We start from the raw sequence: 19,347 nt of genomic DNA on the forward strand, positions 1-19,347 counted from the left end.
CAAAATACAAGATTGAGTTCTATTTGAAGACTCTCTCTATCATCCCGTAAGTAGCAGTCGAATTTAAATACTTATTGTTCTTTAATCCTAGGTTTGATCCTATTACACTTTGCATTCTGTCTTAGTTACTGATTTTTTGACAAATCTATCTCATGAAGAGTTGTTTTAAACATGAAAAAGGAATTTAATTTGGATCTCGTCCTTTTAAAACCTTAGTACATGATGAATTTGTATAATGAATTTCTATGATAGTGTCTTTTATGAAGTTTTGAAGCATCTGAATGGTCATTTAGGCTTTATGTTGATTAATCAACCTAAAAGCATTCAGTAATAGACGAAAAACACGATATTTAAAAAATGTAGAATAACAATACCTGATTTTTTTTTCACCACCAAAGATTTCACTCAACGAGTAAAATTTATAAATAGTGAAAATATTTTACTGTATACCTTAGTGTGTGAGCAGGAATTCAAATAAACTAGCATACTTTTATCTAACAAAACACTTCAGCATAATGATTTATTTTATACGTTTGAATGCTTGAAAAAAATTTATATAGAAACTGAAGTGGTTGTGCTTAAACCATGAGAGGATTGAAACTTGATACTGTTTCTATGAAAGATGTTTATAATGGTATAAAAACAATGAAAATCTTGTGGTGTCTTGACCTTGTCATAGTTGGGCACATAGAGTTAGAAGGTTGGTTTTCTTTACAGTGTGAATTGTAAAACCATCAATTTCCAACTAAATCTGTCAATTTTAATGATTCAATATTACAGTGCCTGCCAATTTTAATGATTCAATATTACAGTGCCTGAAACATTTTGTAGGATGATGATCAGGAATCGAAGAATTCGAGTTGATGATTTTTTTGCCTAAGATTGAGAAAATGAAGACAGTAAAATCAATAACACTAGTAGCATGATAGTAAAATTCGAGGGTTAAACTAAAGACTCCTCATGAACTGCTGGAAGTACTAAAAGATTGATGCTTTATCAGAGTGAGCATTTGGTTCCAACACACATTGTTTGTTTGATGTTCCCTATATTGAGTTGATGATGTTGTCATTGAACATTAATGCAAAGAAAAGGAATGCTTTGTTCTTCCTTGGAATAAATGTACAACATAACTCGTATCTTCTTCTGGTGTTTATATTGTGAGCTCTGTTTTTGTGCAACAAAAAGGTTGATGGTCTTATTTATGAATTTTACTATCAAAAGCAATTGTGGCAACTTCATATGGAATATGATAAGGTAGTTTTTTTTATTGAATTTAAGGTGCTCATATTTACATTAGACTCGTATTTTTTTACTAGGGTGTGAGTTCTTTCTGTAATGTATCCTTTAGCGATGTGGAATATCATTATTTTCTAAAATGAATTGCACAAAATATGACAAACATGCTCAATCAGCAGAACTTGTTATGGATACTCAACCAGTCAACCTGCCATGTACGTTTTTTATGATTTTGGAATTGTTGCAGGTGGTTCAAGAATTTTTCTTAGGTGTATATTGTCACGCCCCCAGAACTTCGACGCCTCAAACCGTCGGAATATCAGAGTCAAGGTCTGACGGGTCGTGCGGCCTTAGACGCTCCTTGGTCTTCTCGGCGACTAAGTAAGCCTTACCCAAGCCTAGTGAGTGTGCAAACTCACAAAGGTTGGAACCAAGCCCTCAAGGCTTCGGATTGCGGAAGCTTTAAAATACCAAGGTGGCTACTTGGAGCCACAAGGTCGGACTATCGTGTGGAAGTGCTAACACGAAGGTGGCTACTCCTGGCCACCAAGAACAAAGAACTAAGAACTCAGAAAGAATAGAGCAAATGCCTCAGAGCTTTATTACTCTCTCACAAAGAGAAGAATAGAATTGGGTGCTTACAAATGAGGAGGAGAGCTTTTTATTTATAGGGGAGCTCCCTCTCAATCGATGGCTAAGATCGTTTTACATGAAGGGCTAGGATTGATTCCCACCTAACCCAATCCCTTAAATCAAGGAAATCCCACCTAACATTATCCTTCTAGAATCCTCCAAGGAACGGGTCAGATCTGATGGTTCTGGGCAAGTCCAATAGTCTGTATAATTCTCTTACAGATATCTGCTCACATGTCTCGGTTCGAATCCACGAGCCTTGACAACACTGCCCCCATCGCCATCGTCGCTCCTCTTGGACGCCTCAGAATAGATCCTTCACGGACTTGTTAAGCATTCTCCAAGAATTGGCTAAGTCTGGTGGTCACGGTAAGCCCGATTCTCAGTATTGAACCTCTTGGTGGACGCTTACACCAATGTCTCGGACCCAAGTTTCTAGCCCGTGACATTCTCCCCCACCGAACCTAGCGACGCCCTCGTCGCTGCACTTGACGATCCTGGGCAACACCATCTTGGAAACTCTTCAGTGCCTTGGTTTGTCGCGGTTCTCCCATACGAACTGCTTGCCTTGGCTTTTTCCTCGTGTAACTTCGCGATCTTTTGCGCCATACTTCACATCAACTTGGTTGCCTTTCGACGCCTCTGCTTGCTCACGTCACCCCATAAGGACTCGGCCTCCCATAATGGTTGTGCTTGCTTCGGATCTTGCCGCCAAATGATAAAATGGGCTAACACGCCCACAAGTGCATCTCTTCCGTAGGAACTCCTTCCTACAAGTCTTGATTTGCCTCGACTTGGACCTCCTTGTCCCTTGTGGCAAAGTCTTGGATCCCATCCAAACTTTGTTCCATCCGCGTTAAGAGTTAGGTCTTGGCCGACCTACACTCACTTAAAGTTGCAAATCAAGCTCACAAGAACACAAGAATAGTGTTGAGATGTACCTTCCCCTCTGATTAGTTGCCATTTACTCAAAATTTTTGCGTCAGCCCTTCTTGCTCCATGAAGTCTGACACTCCCCGCATTGAACCATTGTCATTGAGTTCTTTGCGTCATCATGCATCAACACTTTCTCACGGCAAAGTCCGATGCCCTTCCTCGCATCCTCCCTTCTAACACGAAGGTTGGAGCTCGCTTCCCACCTTTGAAATGGGTGGTGTCTCCACGGTTGCCTTGTCCCTCAACATCTTGGCCTTCTTCGACTCTTGTCTACGAGTCTTTGAAGGATTGTTCCTCTCTTGAACATCCTCGGTAAGCCCTTGTCTCGACTCCTTGGACATGGTCAACTCGGTCTGTCCTTGGCCTCTACTTGCTTTGGCAGAAATGAACCGTATTGAGCCAAGTCGCAACGCCCCTTCGATCCTTGGTTCGTCCTCTTCTTTAGACAACACGATCCTGGGCTCATCCGTTACCTTGGATGACTCGACTCCCCTCGGGTAATCTTGCAACACTGTTGGCACCTCAAGTTTGCGCCCCTTCGCTTGCTCGACTCTTACCCTCGGCTTAGTGTCTGTGTCACTTAAACTGGTGCAGACATCTTCCCTAGATCCACCATCTGGTTCATCATTGAGTGGACTTGCTCTGCCACTCGAGGAACACCTTTCCTCATCATCCGACATACCTTCATCTCGAAATCTCTTGCCGCTACCCTCGGCTTTGGGTTTTGCTTTGGAAGTCTTGTTCTTCTTGACTCCAAACTCTTTGATGGACTCCGCAGTTATCAAGGCTTCAGACAGCTCATTGACTTCCCTTCGCTCCAATGCCCTCTTTGCCCATGACTTTAATCCGAACATGAAGGTGAATAATCCCTCTTCTTCAGTCAAACTTGGGACTTTGAGCATGAGTCTTCTGAATCGGTTCACATACTCCTTCAATGTCCCCTTATGCCTGAGGCGCCTCAACTTGGACCACGCATCCATCTTGGCATACTGTGAGCGAACCTGCTCACTTTGCACCCTCGGCTTGACAGCTTTATCATTTGCTATCGCACCGGGTCCTTTCCTGTGCTCGACTGCTTTGACACTCGCAATCTCGGCACATCTCGATCCTGGGCGAACTACTTGACAGCTTGTAGTCGCTCCACGCTTGCCCCTTGACTCGGCTACTTTGGAACATGTAGCCTCATCAAGTCTTGCTCCTGACTTGATTGCTTGAATACCCGTAATCGCATCGAGCTTTACTCTGGGTTCGGCCACCTCATCATCGACAGCCTTACCTCGTTGTGTTCATTGCTTGGCCACATTGATCCCATCAATCGGACCAAGTCTTTCCCTTGACTTGGCAGCTTTACTCGTGCCTCCGCCAACTCTCGCTACTTCTCCTTCTCCCATCATCCTCATGATGGTTGTAAGGCGATGCTTCTTGGGACATCCTCTTATCAAGTGAGGACCATCACAGAAGTAGCATTTCAGCTTTTCCTTGCTCGCCTTCTTCTTTTCCCCGGACTTGGCCTTACCATTCTTTCCCGATGGATTTCCTTGGCCGCGAACAGTCGTTGGCTCAACTTGGCCACTCGAAGAGCTTTCTATACCATCTCCCCGCTGCCCCATTTCCCGGTCTTCCCCATTGTTGCCACTATCCTTGGGCATGGGCCTGGACGACACATTGCTACTTGGCTTGACATCAGCAAGCTCAGTTAGCGTTCCGGCTACAGCTATGGCTCCCGAAAGTCTCTGGGCATCACTTTGCTCTTCCCCGAGCATTACCCCTGGTCTAAGTCCTTCCAAGAAGGTCTTGAGAACTCCCCATTCACTCATTGCTCCCTTGTATATGAGTAGCTCCCTCTTGAGCTCATCCACCTTGCTTCTCAAAGCCGCTACCTCGGCTTCTTGGGCATTCCTCCCTCGAACCATCTCCAACTCATCTAGAACTCGTTGCATCTCGACCTTGAATTTGCCCTCCATGGACTCTAATCGATCAAGGCGGGACTCCACAACACATTGGGTCTACTTGGCCTCATCCTCGGCTTGTTCAAGTCTACCGACCATTTGTTCCCACGAAGTTGAGATATGCTCTAGATTAATGAGCCTCTCTGTGTGGTCAGCAATATATTCCATCCAGTAGGCCCATTTCTCGTACAACGAGAGTTCTTCTTGTTCCTCATGAAGACTCTCCTCGTCTTCATGAGAGAACGTGTCTCGCTCGGACATGCCTTCGGCGTCACCCTTGAGCCTCTCTACCTCGAGAACCGGCTCCCTTTGGTGTACTATAGTTGCCTCGAGCATTCCTTGCGAACTCGTCACGACATCCTCATGCTTGGACACCGATGATGCTCTTGAGCCCCTCGGACTCTCGTCTTGTTTCCCACCATGGCACTCATTGCCTTTGCGTGTGGAAACTCCTCTTTTCTTGTGCCCCATTCAATTATCAAAGTAAATTGATTGAAAGTAAGTAAAATAAACTTACCCGATTCGCACCTTCCACCAAAACACGGTTGAAACGATCGTTGCTTGCCCACAACGACTCGCTCTGATACCACTTGTCATGCCCCCAGAACTTCGACGCCTCAAACCGTAGGAATATCAGAGTCAAAGTCTGACGGGTCGTGCGGCCTTAGACGCTTTAGACGCTCCTTGGTCTTCTCAGTGACTAAGTAAGCCTTACCCAAGCCTAGTGAGTGTGCAAACTCACAAAGGTTGGAACCAAGCCCTCAAGGCTTCGGATTGCGGAAGCTTTAAAACACCAACGTGGCTACTTGGAGCCACAAGGTCGGACTATCGTGTGGAAGTGCTAACACGAAGGTGGCTACTCCTGGCCACCAAGAACTAAGAACTCAGAAAGAATAGAGCAAATGCCTCAGAGCTTTATTACTCTCTCACAAAGAGAAGAATGGAATTGGGTGCTTACAAATGAGGAGGAGAACTCTCTATTTATAGGGGAGCTCCCTCTCAATCGATGGCTAAGATCGTTTTACATGAAGGGCTAGGATTGATTCCCACCTAACCCAATCCCTTAAATCAAGGAAATCTCATCTAACATTATCCTTCTAGAATCCTCCAAGGAACGGGCCAGATCTGATGGTTCTGGGCAAGCCCAATAGTTTGTATAATTCTCTTACAGATATCTGCTCACATGTCTCGGTTCGAATCCACGAGCCTTGACAACACTGCCCCCATCGCCCTCGTCGCTCCTCTCGGACGCCTCGGAATAGATCCTTCACGGACTTGTTAAGCATTCTCCAAGAATTGGCTAAGTCTGGTGGTCATGGTAAGCCCGATTCTCAGTATTGAACCTCTTGGTCGGACGCTTACACCAATATCTCGGACCCAAGTTTCTAGCCCGTGACAATATGATGAAGAGGTAATTGATGTTATCAATGTATTTTTAATAAGAATTGCCCATCCAGCTCAGTTGGTAGAGCGCAAGGCTCTTAACTGGTGGTCGTGGGATCGAGTCCCATTGTAGGCAATTCATAATTGCCGGAAGTCTTCCACGGAAGTTGCTCTCAATCTAGCGTTGGGGGCAGCCTACTACACTACCTCCTCTTATCCCATTACATATGAGAATAGGGTCAGTTAATGTATTTTTAATAAATTATCAATATTAAACAATCAGAGTCTAAGAAAATAAACTATGTTAATCACGGGTACGACTTTGACAACGATTGTCAAATCAATATACTAAAACAATAAAATAAGTTTAAATACTACTTTTAGAATAGTAGCCAAGTTTAGGGGCCATTTATTATATTTAACTAAATATTTAAAGATGCCATGCCCGTAGACAGTATGTGGCGTGCACCGACAGGCCAGTCTTACTAAAGAGACAGCCTATACTTTTATGCCTCGAATTATGATTCAAATTAAAATTAATTTGTATTTAAAAAATTCTATTAATAAAATTCAATTATTTGAATTTACTTAAAATATCAATAATTTGAATTTAATTTATTTTTTTATTAATATAAAGAGATTGTAAGTGATTTAAAAATTCTTAGTTATTTGATATGAATGTTCAAATATTCTATAATTATTGATGCTCAAATATAAAATATTTAGAGATAATAATTATATTTTTAGTTATTGAAGTAGTTCGATTAATTAAAATATTTTTTAAATTTTAATTGATGATTTAGATTATTTTGATCAACTGATGGATCCAGACGCTAATAAGTGGTAATTTAATTTAGAAAATTCGTTAATAATCAAATCATTAAATATATATATATATCTCAAAGTTACTAGAATATGTTCGTTTGAATTCTTTAAATACGATTTATTTATTAATTTTTCATTTCTTAAACATAAATAATTTAAGCAGGATAAATTATTCCAAATGTCACTAAATTTTAGGATTTGTATTAATTTTATCATTAAACGGTAAAACATGTTAGTTTTAACATTAAATTTTGGTTTGGCTTAGGTGTAAGCATCGGATTCTTAAATCATTAACGACGTGATGAAGTGGTCACTCTTTTCTATGAACTTTTTGGGTTGTGTATTGATTCTATCACTAAAATTTAAAACATTTTATTTTAGACATCAAATCTTAGCTTATATACCATTTTGGTCCATATAAATAACCGTAAACTCATTTGGTTGTCATTTTTTTATAATTAACCATTCACGCCAACATTGGTACCAAAATGTTCACATTTCATTCTTCTTTCTTCTTGTCATATTTGTTTTCCATGGAATGCACTAAGAAACGATGAAAAATCATCTAAAGTTTCGATGTTCTAGTACTCTGATCTCATTCAATGATTATTTGATGAGTCTAGTTATGATGTATGTTGTTCATCTTCTTGAAAGAATACTTCTCACAATTTAGATTAAAATGCACACACTCTCTAAACCCCAAAAATTTGAAAAATCTTTCAAATCCCCACAAAATTGTGAATTTGTGTTTAATTTCGCGAATTTTAAAGAGGTTTTTGAAGAAGAGGAATAATCTAAACTAACAAAGTGGTAAAGGATGATAAGATGAGTTCATTGATGTATAAAGTGCCCGTAAAAGATATTAGAATGACAATTTATGATTACAACTAAAAATGGATTAAAAAATCTTAATTGTCATGAAGAAAATGATGTGAAATAAAATGTTAATGAGCTAACGATCCATTACAACGTTCCTATATTAATGTTACATTCCAGTAGTATTTTTTCTAAAAATAATCTCATATTCATGAACCAAACGTATAGTAAATGAATATAATTGATTATGATTTATGCATGCATGCATGTGATTCTTTCACTTCTTCCTTTTTTGGATTTTCAAAACAAGTAAAAAACTTCAATATTTTCATCTGAGAAAACTGGAATCAGGCAAATTAAGTTGAATCCAACACAAGCTTACCTTTGAAATAGAAAATAGAATGAAACAACATCATACTACATTCAACATCTATGAAAAGAACTAACATCTAAAACCTCAACATGTCTCTACGATGAGAATCAAATCACTTATGCATCAACCGGCAAAACACCAGGGATTATTAAAAACATATAACATGACGTAAGACATTTGTTATACTTGTTCTGTGGGAAGAACATGTTTCAGTTTTCATCATTGTGCCGGACACTGGAATCCCGAAGGTGGAGTCTTGCCGCAATCGATGAGGAGCTGAAGAGCGATGGGTAATATAATATTGATGTTCAAAAGCTTGAGCCTGATCGTGGTGCAGAGACATATGGCGGCGTCCAAGTCCAACAGCCCTTGAAGCACGGGGCAGCACGTGGACTTCGCGTTGCTGCCTATGCCGATGTGCACCAGACCACCTAACACGTCCACGCATGCGCCTAGCTTAAGCGTGTCGATGGGGCATGTTTGTTGCGCCGGCGGGGACGGATATGGCACGGGCGGCGGCGGGGGAGGACATGGTGTCTCCACCGGAGGCGGCTTCACCACAGGAGGTGATGGAGGAGGCAGAGTTGGTGGCGTTGGCGGCTTCACGATAGGAGGTGATGGAGGAGGCAGAGTTGGTGGCGTTGGTGTTGGTGGCTTCACGATAGGAGGTGATGGAGGTGGCAGAATCGGCGGTGTTGGTGGATTCACTATCGGGGGCCTGGGGTAGACCGGAGGCTTTGGAGGCACAAATGGTGGTGATATGACCGGCGGTATTGGATAATAAGGTGTTGGGGGTTTAACCACAGGAGGTTTGGGTACGTAAGGTGGAGGCTTTACAACAGGTGGTTTGGGTACGTAAGGTGGAGGCTTTACAACAGGTGGTTTGGGTACGTAAGGTGGAGGCTTTACAACAGGTGGTTTGGGTACATAGGGAGGTTTTATGATCGGAGGCTTAGGAGGATGGGGTGGATGCTTAGGCGGTTTAGGATGATAGGGAGGGTTAACAACCGGAGGCTTCGGCGTTTTGGGAGGATGGGGTGGATGCTTAGGCGGTTTAGGATGGTAGGGCGGGTTAACAACGGGAGGCTTCGGCGTTTTGGGAGGAAGCGGTGGATGCTTAGGTGGTTTAGGATGATATGGAGGGTTAACCACCGGAGGCTTCGGTGGTTTGGGAGGATGCGGTGGATGTTTTGGTGGTTTAGGGTGAAACGGAGGTTTCACAATGGGAGGATGTTTGGGAGGACATTTGGGCGGCGGAGTTGGGTGGTAAGGACATTCAGGGCAGGCAAGAGAAGGAAGCAAACTTGCCAAGTTCAAAAGCAACACAATGAAATTGGCTAAGCTAAGCCTCCCCGTCATCTCTCTCTGCATAGGGAGTGGGTTTTCATTACACTTCCGATGAAACCATGCACATCTTATAACATAAGATGATGCAAATGACGGACAAAAGGGGAGGCAGTGAAATCAATTAGCAAATGTCGTTTTCCTGTTAATTTATTAAAGCATTTGGCATCATTCTTTGACCTTTTCTTTCTTTCCATGTGCATAGTTTGAGTGTCAAGTAGGGATAATAAGCCTGAAATGCAAGTTATTGAGATATGTATTATTTTTTTCCCGAAGTTCGAAGGGGCAGAGTGCATGATTGATGACAATTTTAACTTGTAGTGCTCTGTTTAACCCGTGAGTGGATACTTGGCTTAAAGGGGATGCTCTCCTTGCATGTGAATATTCAACTTTTGCAACATGACCCCACATTTTCATTCTTTTCTTGATTTGACGTTATCTTTTATCCCTGTAAACGGATCGTACTTGCGAGTAATTTGGCTTCGGCTGAAACTATTAATTCTTTTTGAAAGTTACGGTTCAAGTTTTAGCCTGAGTTAGAACTAGATTATTGAGAGTTTTTTTAATGTAAATGAAACTTAATTTTGGTGGTTTTACTCGTGTTTCAAATCAAACTTCAAATCTAAAAGTGATATATGTTACTGAATAAGATATGAAGTGATGGTTTAGAATGTGAAAAATTGGAGAGGCTAATAAATAATGAGCCATCTATTTTCTTTTATATAGACGAAGGTTAAAATTTATTTGAGAGCGTCTTTCTTTAGTCGGAGTGAAGGAGTGAGTTGGAAAGGAGAAAGAGGAGTGTCCCTTTTATCCTATGAGAGCTATGTTATATATTTCATATCCACTTAACTATGTATCTGAGGAGGAGTTGTGCTTAATGTGTTGAGTATGAATCATTGTAAGGTTAGCTTGATCATCCGTTGAGTCCTAAAAAATATTCTTAAATTATACTCCTGTTTAGATTCTAAATTGATCTTCAATCAACCGTATAAAAATATTAATATGAAATAATATAAAATGTCATAAAAATATAAAAATTGAGTTGGGGGACCGCCTTCTATACTAATCTAAAGTCGAAAATGATAGCGAAAGCCAAATCCTGAATAAGATCAATGAGTCATGTGGGTACATACGTACAAATTACACACATCACACAATATTACCATCGCTGTGCCTTAAGTTTCGTACGTATATATAGTGATGATTTCAAACGGAACATGGGTCTAAACAATGCATGGATTGCCCATATCATGATCTCAAGCATCGGCTGAGTCTTATTATTTGCCCTAAAATTTCCCACAATGGAATACCCCACCATGTTGAAAATAAGTGGAGCAGGTTCAATTAATCTGTCAAAACATGGATGGTGATATTTTCTGGTACAATGGAATCAAGGATACAGTCGGTAATCCCACCATATCCCTACGTCAAACCACCTGACTCAATGTAAATTCCGAAGCTGTGTCTTTAATAAGTTGAAGATCTAAGTAAAAGTTGTGTTGTTTCAAAATGTAATTTATCCAATTAAATCCCTAAACTTGTCATCATTTTAATTGAGTATTGAATACAGATATAATTTTCTGTCATCAGAATATAATATCACATAAAACATAAATTATATAGTATAATACATCCTATACTGTAAACTCTTTCAGGCTCATAGAACCACATCTATCAAAAGTGTTGGCTCAGACCCCCTTGGATCACTTGTAGCTGAACTGGCATTTATCGAAACCTGTCAAATTTGCATTACAAAAGTGGTTAAACACCAACATTTTTGTTTGCTTGTTGGAAAAAACATTAAAAAAAAAGGGAACTTACTAGGATCGACGGTAACAAGCATGGCAGTGCCTCCGAAGTCGCAAGTGCCACCATGCCCCTTTGTGTTCTGCCAGTAGCTGTTGAAAGCATACGAAGCATGGGAAATCAATGTGTTGGGTTGGAAACAAGGCTGGTTGGGTTGAATCGATTTGCAATCCGCACCGGACCCGCATGCATAATCCATGGCCGCTTGGATTATTGAATCGGGCACTGCCGGCTTAGCCACACACCAAACACCGCCACCGCTGGACCGTGATCCTTTAGGAGGGGGAGCAAAAGCGGAAGGTGGGTTCAGCATCGGGGGTGCGTAAATGGGTTGGTCCGGTGCAGTCTTAGGAGGGTTTGGATCATGTTTTGGTGGGCTAGGTTGGTGTTGAGGCGGGCTTGGGAACATACTAGGTGGACTGGTTCCGTGTTTAGGAGGAATTGCCGATGAGTTATAACTGTAACTAGGCGGCGGCGGCGGCGGCATCCCATAGCTCATCGGATACGGCGGAGGGTTGGAGGTTAATGGTGGGGTAAGGGGAGTAGAGCGGCCAGGCTGAGGAAGTGGTGAGAGTGAGTCAAAAGGAGGGAGATAGAAGGGTGAGTTGGGGGTATAGGGATCAGCATTGGAAACGACATTGTTGGTTAATTTCAGCTTGTTAATGAACTCGGCAATGGGACTTTGATGGAGATTTAAGCCCTTCTGCTTCCATATATTAATCATAAATCTGGCATCTAATAACATAAACAAAGACAAGAACCTGATTTTTCAAAAAACGAAGCACCTAGAAGAACATATGTACACATATAATCACAAGGAATTTACGTACCACAAGGAGTGAAGAGAATGGAGGCTAAAATGGAAATGAAGAGGACTAAATTGAGCAATTTAAAACAGTGCTGTATTGACTCCATGACTGTTAACTAAAGCTTGGTATAGCACTAACAGAGATGAGCTACTCACTGGGCCTGGTGTATAAATATGGGGAGAATAGAAAGGCAATGGTTGATGTACTAAATGGAGAGAATTTCTTTTTAAGTGGTAAGAACATATGCTTGCTTGGGAATGGAGGAAAATAGGGGAACAATATTATTAGAGGTTTTGTACTTTTTGTTTTGCTTGATTTCTACTCAAAGTGAAAGTGCATTTGTTTGATCCAAGATACCATAAATCATGAAAATATTTCAATGTTTTTGAACAATCACTGCCATTGATACCCTTCTTAATTCTTCAGAATTATACAAAGCTTTTGGGAAGAAATTGATGTTATGGTGATTTAGCATCCAGGAGAATATCAAACACTGCTATTGGCTGATTGTTTAAGGCGCCAGTTTGTAATTGCAGCCACAACTACACTAAAGCCCTTTGGGACTAGAATTTAGGATTGGCTGAATTCAACATTGATTGTGTTTAGGCCGGAGATGAAAATTGCCACACACAAAAAACACCAACACATAAATTTATCAACCTATCAGGATGAAGCATCTCCATCCAAATTCCATTTAGCACTAAAACAACAAAGTAATTGACCATCACCAACATATAAGCAAATTAAACAACTTAACAACACTTTCATAATAACAATGCCACAGGAGTAGTTGCAATAAACTTCTCAATATAACAAAAATACTCAGTACTGTCGTAATACCAAAGTTTGCTAAGACTTGCTACAATTGACAATACGAGAAACAAAAACTAAAGTCTTTTAAAAAGCCAAAAAGCAAGACACAGCACTCGAAAGAGCAATCTCACTTCTTATCTTCTTTCTCAGCCTCAGCAGCCTTCTTCAACCTAGCACCAATATGACGCTCATTCATACGTTCAACACGGAGCTTGTTATATGCCTTGAATGACTTCATTTCCTCAGTGACCTTCACGAGCTCAACAGAAGGCTTCTCAAGTGAAATAGGCATGTATGGTACTTGGACTTGGGTTGCCGTTGCAAGCTCCTCAGCAGTAGAATCACCAGCCTATCGGAATGCGAAACAAAAAAAAATATATTAAAAAAGCAAAAACTAGAATGCAGATTAAATGTTTTAATCTCCGCAAGCAAGGCCGAATAAAATTACCTTAAACTTGCGAGCACGTCTCGGGAAGACGACAAGCTTGGCCTTGTAGGTCTTAAGCCTCTGTACATTGGCCTGAAGACCTTCAAGTGATCTATTCTTACGGCGATAGTCAACAGCAATACCAATGGTTGGCGCAAGTTTCTTTGAAATACCAGCAGCCTGGTCAGAGAATTACGCAAGTTCTCAATATGCGCACATGCAAACTAAATCAAGGTGGGATTTCAACAAGGGATTTAAATAGTAGTTTGCTATCAGAATAGCAGTCATTCTATAACAGTAATGGTATCGTCCAAAGCAGTTATTGCATTATCGCAATACCCGCAATGACCACAATAGCGTCCGTTATGTCCGCAATCACAATAAATGCAACACAACCGAAAACATGGGCCCAATCACAATTTAAATCAATGAATTCAAAATTATACAACACATCTTCTATTTAAAACTATCTATATACTTAACAAAGCACCAATTCAATTCATCATTCCCTCTTTCACCTAATCCTAAACTTGATTGTCACAAGGGAATAAGTCATATATAAACTTGTTCAATTAATCACAAACGGAGCAATAAGATACTAAATCGCTTGAAATAAATCTTAGCAGATAAAATGAAATTTATAAGAAATATAATTCACAAATAAAGAAACACTAAAGTTAAAAGATCGAATCCGTTTTAAGCATAAACCTAAGATCGTACGAAGAAATAGATAAACTAGAACCTCATACCTTGAGCTCTTCAAGGGTGAAACCCTTGCCAGCTCTCAACTTCATGTTGTACTTCAAAGTCTGGCCATGGACAATGGGGCGAAGTGGTCCAGCCGTTGGCCTTGGAAAGATCCTCACCGCCTTCTTTTGTCTCGCTACAAAATCCCAAACCACAATCATTAAACATCAATTGCACTCAAATAAACATCCATCAATCTTTTAACAGAAAAGCAAAAATATGATTAAGAACAAAAAAAAATCACCAATTCTTCTCCTATTCTTTCGTGCTGGTTGATTGAACCAAGTTTTGACATAGTTCTGCCATTGCTTCTTAAAGTGCCCATTTGGCACGACATTGTTATGCTTCACCATGACTTACCTGTTCAACAAAATTGAAAACAGAATAAAAAAAGATTGTAAAAATCTGAAATGGAAAATGGAACAGAATCTATGAGATGAAAGGAGGAGAGCAACTCACCTTCGGCTGGGCGAGATGAAAGTCGCAAAGAAAATAGATGAATCCCTAGGCCCTTTTCTAGGGTTTCCCTTGGCTCATTTATTTATATTCATTAGACGGCCTTCTCAATTCACATCATCGGACGGTTGTGAAAGGACTGGGCTCAAAATGTTTGAGATTTGAGAAAATAAAATTGGATATCAAAACTTAAATGGCCCAATATATTTGGTCTTAAAACTAGTCGAGCCGCTTTCGAATAAAAATAAAAATTAATTAAGTCATTCAAAAAGAAAAATAAGAACTAATTAGTATTAATAAAAATTATAAAAATAATAAAATATTTACAATTTTCAAATATTTATTATATCCTTGTATTTGCAATATAAATTTTAAAAGCACAAAAGTTGATATTTTTCAATGGACAATGTTGGAACAGCCCAAATATATTTGCTTCAAGGGGCCTTGAGTTGAAGATCAAAGAAGAACGGACAGATGGCACGCCAAGGCTGATTTGGAGCGCAAAACATAATATATGGACCGTTAAGATACTTTCAAATACCATAATATAAAGGTTAAAATGTCATTCTCCTATCATGGGCGGATGATCAAGAGAAGCCTTGGTTTTTGTCGACTACTCTTTTAGGTATTAATTAATATTGTAAAAAATATTTTTTTGAAAAATAAAATTAAATTTATCAAGTCTACTTTAATTAAAAAATTATATTTTTTAGGAAATAAAAATATTTTAACCTCCAATATAATAAAATGTTTGTTAGTCTGAGATGATTAAAATATAGTATATGTTCATTATATAAGAGAAAGATAATATATGTGAAGTGTTATCAAACGTTTAATTCGATCATTAATTGAATTGGATTAGTCAAAATTGACTAACTGAAATTTTTTCTTTTAATTGTTAACCGAATTGAATAAAGTTTGATTAATTCGATCGTGCTTGAATTAAGCTAAAAAAATTTATTTAGATTAGTTTGAATTTAATATAGATGTTTTTTTTTCATTTGAGTTAAAATTTGAGTATCTTCAAAGGTTTTATATATATATATATATGGGTGAATACAAGATAATATCTATTTAAAAACTTTCAACCCTTTGACAATAAAGGTTCTTACTTATACATACATGATGCTTGAACCCGATATCTCAAATGACAACAACGAGTCCCTTAAAAGCTAAGGTCACTTGAAAGTTTAATTGGTTTAATATATATGCATGTATAATAAAATTAATATTGTATAAGTTAATTATTAACCAATTTTGAACTGAATTAATCGATAATCGAGCTTTAAAAAAATTTAACAGTTTTATTGATGTAAAATTAAATTAATCAACTAATTAACTAAATTAAGTTTTGATTCGACCGTAAAACCAATCAATTAATACCCCTAATATATTTTTATAACACTCCTTAATTATTGAAAATACATACACCAGTTAAACATCACTACTCAAATCTAAATTCTCTAAATAGAATAATATTTTACTGCTTAAATTACTCAATTTATTTTAGAAAAGAATTCTTCTTTCCTATGATAGAGGGGCTGAAATAAAAGATATACTTGTTGAGATACTTTTCAACCTTGTATTAATCAACGAAATGAAAGCATAAAAAAGTTGCCTTTCCTTTTCTTACATTTGTTCACTCGTTTAAGTCTGTCAATGTAATCTACTAATATCTATTACGGCTTCATTCATGCTTCGGGAATAATAGCTAAGAAAATGGCATTTACATTTGTTGTGTAGAAGTAACAAGGAGTTGAATTAATGATAAACGAAAATTTTAATTTCAACATATAACAATGATGATTCTACAAGATAAATATGTGAACTATGGTGGACCCTAACCGAAGAAGAATGATAAAGTGAAGTCTAAACCTTTCCCTCTATTTTAGTGGCCATCGGCAATCCCTTCATGTTTGGTAGGTAAGAAAATCTTTCAAGAAATTTTACCAAAGGACAGGGTGGTTTGCAAGGCATGTCATCGGTGTCCCTTAAACTTCAAGTGCATGCATGTTTATGGCATATCATCCACTTATATACACCTCACAAACACCCCATTTATCCCATAACACATACTAAAAACACAATGAATCCCAAAAGCCTTTGCTTCACTGTTCTTGTTGCCATTTTTGGTGTTTTTGCATCCAGGGTTGTCATCAATCCAAGCACTCAAGCCCTCAAATATATTGTCGATTTCAGTTTATCCATCTCTTCATCGTCGTCCATCGTTGCAAAGTTCATCCCGTTCAACTTCGATAGCCTTCGTCAGCCTTCGTCGACATCGGAAGCACCCTGATAAGGACAAACCGGTATCCATCTGCAACGACTTCCCTCCCAACTTCCCACCTCAGGAAACCAACACGACACTAACGCTTTGTGTTGATCGAAACGGATGTTGTAATTTCACAACGGTACAAGCTGCCATTGATGCAGCCCCAAACCTTAGCATCAAAGGAACTGTAATATGGATCAATTCGGGCATTTACTAGTGAGCATCTATCCTTATAAATTATATGTGATTTTACTAATGTTATTTTGCGATACATTTGAAAAATATTGATACAATTTGTTTTTTTTTTTCAAGTGAGAAAGTCATTATTCCAAAAACCAAACCAAATATTACATTTCAAGGACAAGGCTATACATCAACCGCAATGGCTTGGAATGACACTGCACTTTCTGCAAATGGAACCTTTTACAGTGGTTCGGTCCAAGTTTTCTCCACCAACTTTATTGCGAAGAACATAAGCTTCATGGTGAGAAATAAATATATAATCAAACACCATATATTAAGATTTTAAAAACATACTGCTTCCTCTGATGTATTCCAGTTTTTTTTTTTAATCTTAGAATGTTAGCTCCTATACCTCGTCGTCCAGGTGTTGTTGGGGCACAAGCAGTGGCCATTAGAATTGCCGGAGACCAAGCGGCCTTCTGGGGTTGCGGTTTCTTCGGAGCTCAAGACACCCTTCACGACGACCGTGGCCGCCATTACTTCAAGGATTGCTATATACAAGGCTCCATCGACTTCATTTTCGGGAACGGAAAGTCCCTTTACGAGGTGATGACGTTTTTACTAAGCAAACAATTTAGAACATCATCGATATGCCGCTGACTGATTATAAGAATCAATCTTCAACAGGATTGCCAGATGTTATCCATGGCTCACCCTGTGGCACCGGGATCGAAATCCATAAGTGGAGCAGTGACGGTACATGGACAAGCATCGGCGGATGAAAACTCGGGGTTTGCATTCGTCAACTGCAGTGTGGGTGGCACCGGCAGAATATGGCTCGGCCGTGCATGGAGGCCATTTTCTCGTGTGGTTTTCGCTTTCACGTATCTCACGGATATCATTGCACCAGAGGGATGGAATGAATTTAACGATCCTACCGGGGTTTCAAAAAACGTTCCGAAAACGCGATTTCGTCTGTGATATAGTAGTTTTAACGCCGTTCGAGTTATCCGTTATACCCGCAATCACGCCCGCGAAGGCCGTAATCGCGGTAAACTTGAAATGACCGAAAACACAACCGCGATCAAAATTTGAAACCCTGGATCCTACTCCAGACCAATACATATGAAAATTGATTAATTAATAATGAAGTGTGTCAACACTATTTATTTCAGGGTTAAGTATGCATTTGGTACCTAAAGGTTTTAAAATTTCTCATTTTAGTAATTTATTTTTTTATTAATTTGTCCCTGAAATTGTAAAAAATTAATTAATGATATAGGAGCATATTCTACGGAGAATACAATTGTACGGGTGCAGGACCAAATATGAGTGGAAGGGCACCGCATGTTCAAAGGCTGAATGATAAGCAGGCTTCCCTTTTTCTCACTGCGTCATTTATCGATGGGGAGCAATGGCTGCTATCTTACAATACTTTATTAGAACATCTGTCAATATTATAATCTCCCAAACTTGTTATTAATTGATGTCATCAAATAATGGACTCCACTTATATTTCTTTTTATCATTTTTATTATGAATAAAGTACATAAATGATTTCACAGATTCAAAAATTAAAAAATGGGGATACAAGAATTTAATATTATTTTCTTAAAAATAAAGGGTATGTAATTTTTTTCATTTTTCCTTAATATATTAAATAAAGGGTATGTAATTTTTTTTTCATTTTTCCTTAATATATTAAATTAAATTTCACATTTTTTGCTAAATAATGGGATACACTTGGCCCAAGGGAATTAGTGCACCCGTCTCTGGTGAGTCTATCGACTATTAAAAATTAAAAAATGGTCACTTAACTATTCATTATGTTTCAAACTCATCTTTTTCCGTTGATTATAGAGTGTTCTTTGATTTTTTTTTATTTTGACCCTTAAATTTGAATTTTTTATTGTTTTAATGATTTGACATTATAAGATTATACAATGTAATCACCTAAAATTTTAAAAATGATTTTTTTGGGATTATGATCTAATATAGTCTCGTAATACTATCTCATCAAAAGGATAAAAAAAATCAAGTTCAAGGATCAAGTTGAGAAAGTTATCCAATTTTAAGATTAATATAGAATATAGACCTAAAAGAATTACAGACCAAATTGGGATAAGAAACCAAGTTCATGTGACAAAATGTGATTTATCCCTTGCAATTATTATAAATTCTTTGTGGAAGTTTAGTTCGTAGTTTAAAGAATCATTAAAGGATATAGCATATTAGTTTTTTCCACGATTTAAGCCTAAAGTCTCCTTTAATTATAACTAACATATTAACATTCCTCCAACGTATTAAAATTATTGGGTTTGCTTTTGGAGTCATGG

At 38.7% G+C, this 19,347-nt stretch overlaps 3 protein-coding genes and 1 pseudogene across 3 annotated transcripts; 1 reads left to right on the forward strand and 3 right to left on the reverse strand.

Moving 5' to 3' along the window:
- Nucleotides 1–8,170: 8,170 nt before the first annotated feature.
- On the reverse strand, nucleotides 8,171–9,554 carry LOC120153677 (36.4 kDa proline-rich protein-like). The gene has a single exon (XM_039165588.1). It carries the CDS (start codon nucleotides 9,520–9,522, stop codon nucleotides 8,371–8,373), a length of 1,152 nt encoding a protein of 383 aa, XP_039021519.1. The 5' UTR covers nucleotides 9,523–9,554; the 3' UTR covers nucleotides 8,171–8,370.
- A 1,554-nt stretch (nucleotides 9,555–11,108) lies between these two features.
- Nucleotides 11,109–12,252, reverse strand: LOC120153804 (probable glucan endo-1,3-beta-glucosidase A6). Its single transcript, XM_039165678.1, has 3 exons — nucleotides 12,135–12,252; nucleotides 11,320–12,039; nucleotides 11,109–11,233 (listed from the first exon to the last, which is right to left on the reverse strand). The coding sequence occupies exons 1-3, from the start codon at nucleotides 12,217–12,219 to the stop codon at nucleotides 11,202–11,204; spliced, it is 837 nt and encodes a 278-aa protein (XP_039021609.1). The 5' UTR covers nucleotides 12,220–12,252; the 3' UTR covers nucleotides 11,109–11,201.
- A 691-nt stretch (nucleotides 12,253–12,943) lies between these two features.
- Nucleotides 12,944–14,613, reverse strand: LOC120153858 (60S ribosomal protein L13-1-like). Its single transcript, XM_039165727.1, has 5 exons — nucleotides 14,560–14,613; nucleotides 14,345–14,460; nucleotides 14,103–14,236; nucleotides 13,375–13,533; nucleotides 12,944–13,275 (listed from the first exon to the last, which is right to left on the reverse strand). The coding sequence occupies exons 2-5, from the start codon at nucleotides 14,451–14,453 to the stop codon at nucleotides 13,054–13,056; spliced, it is 624 nt and encodes a 207-aa protein (XP_039021658.1). The 5' UTR covers nucleotides 14,454–14,460; nucleotides 14,560–14,613; the 3' UTR covers nucleotides 12,944–13,053.
- A 2,029-nt stretch (nucleotides 14,614–16,642) lies between these two features.
- Nucleotides 16,643–18,474, forward strand: LOC120154069 (annotated as a pseudogene).
- The last annotated feature ends 873 nt before the right edge of the window (nucleotides 18,475–19,347 follow it).

This window comes from Hibiscus syriacus, unplaced genomic scaffold, assembly GCF_006381635.1.
Source record: "Hibiscus syriacus cultivar Baekdansim isolate YM2019G1 unplaced genomic scaffold, ASM638163v2 tig00111105_pilon, whole genome shotgun sequence".
Lineage (NCBI taxonomy): Eukaryota > Viridiplantae > Streptophyta > Magnoliopsida > Malvales > Malvaceae > Hibiscus > Hibiscus syriacus.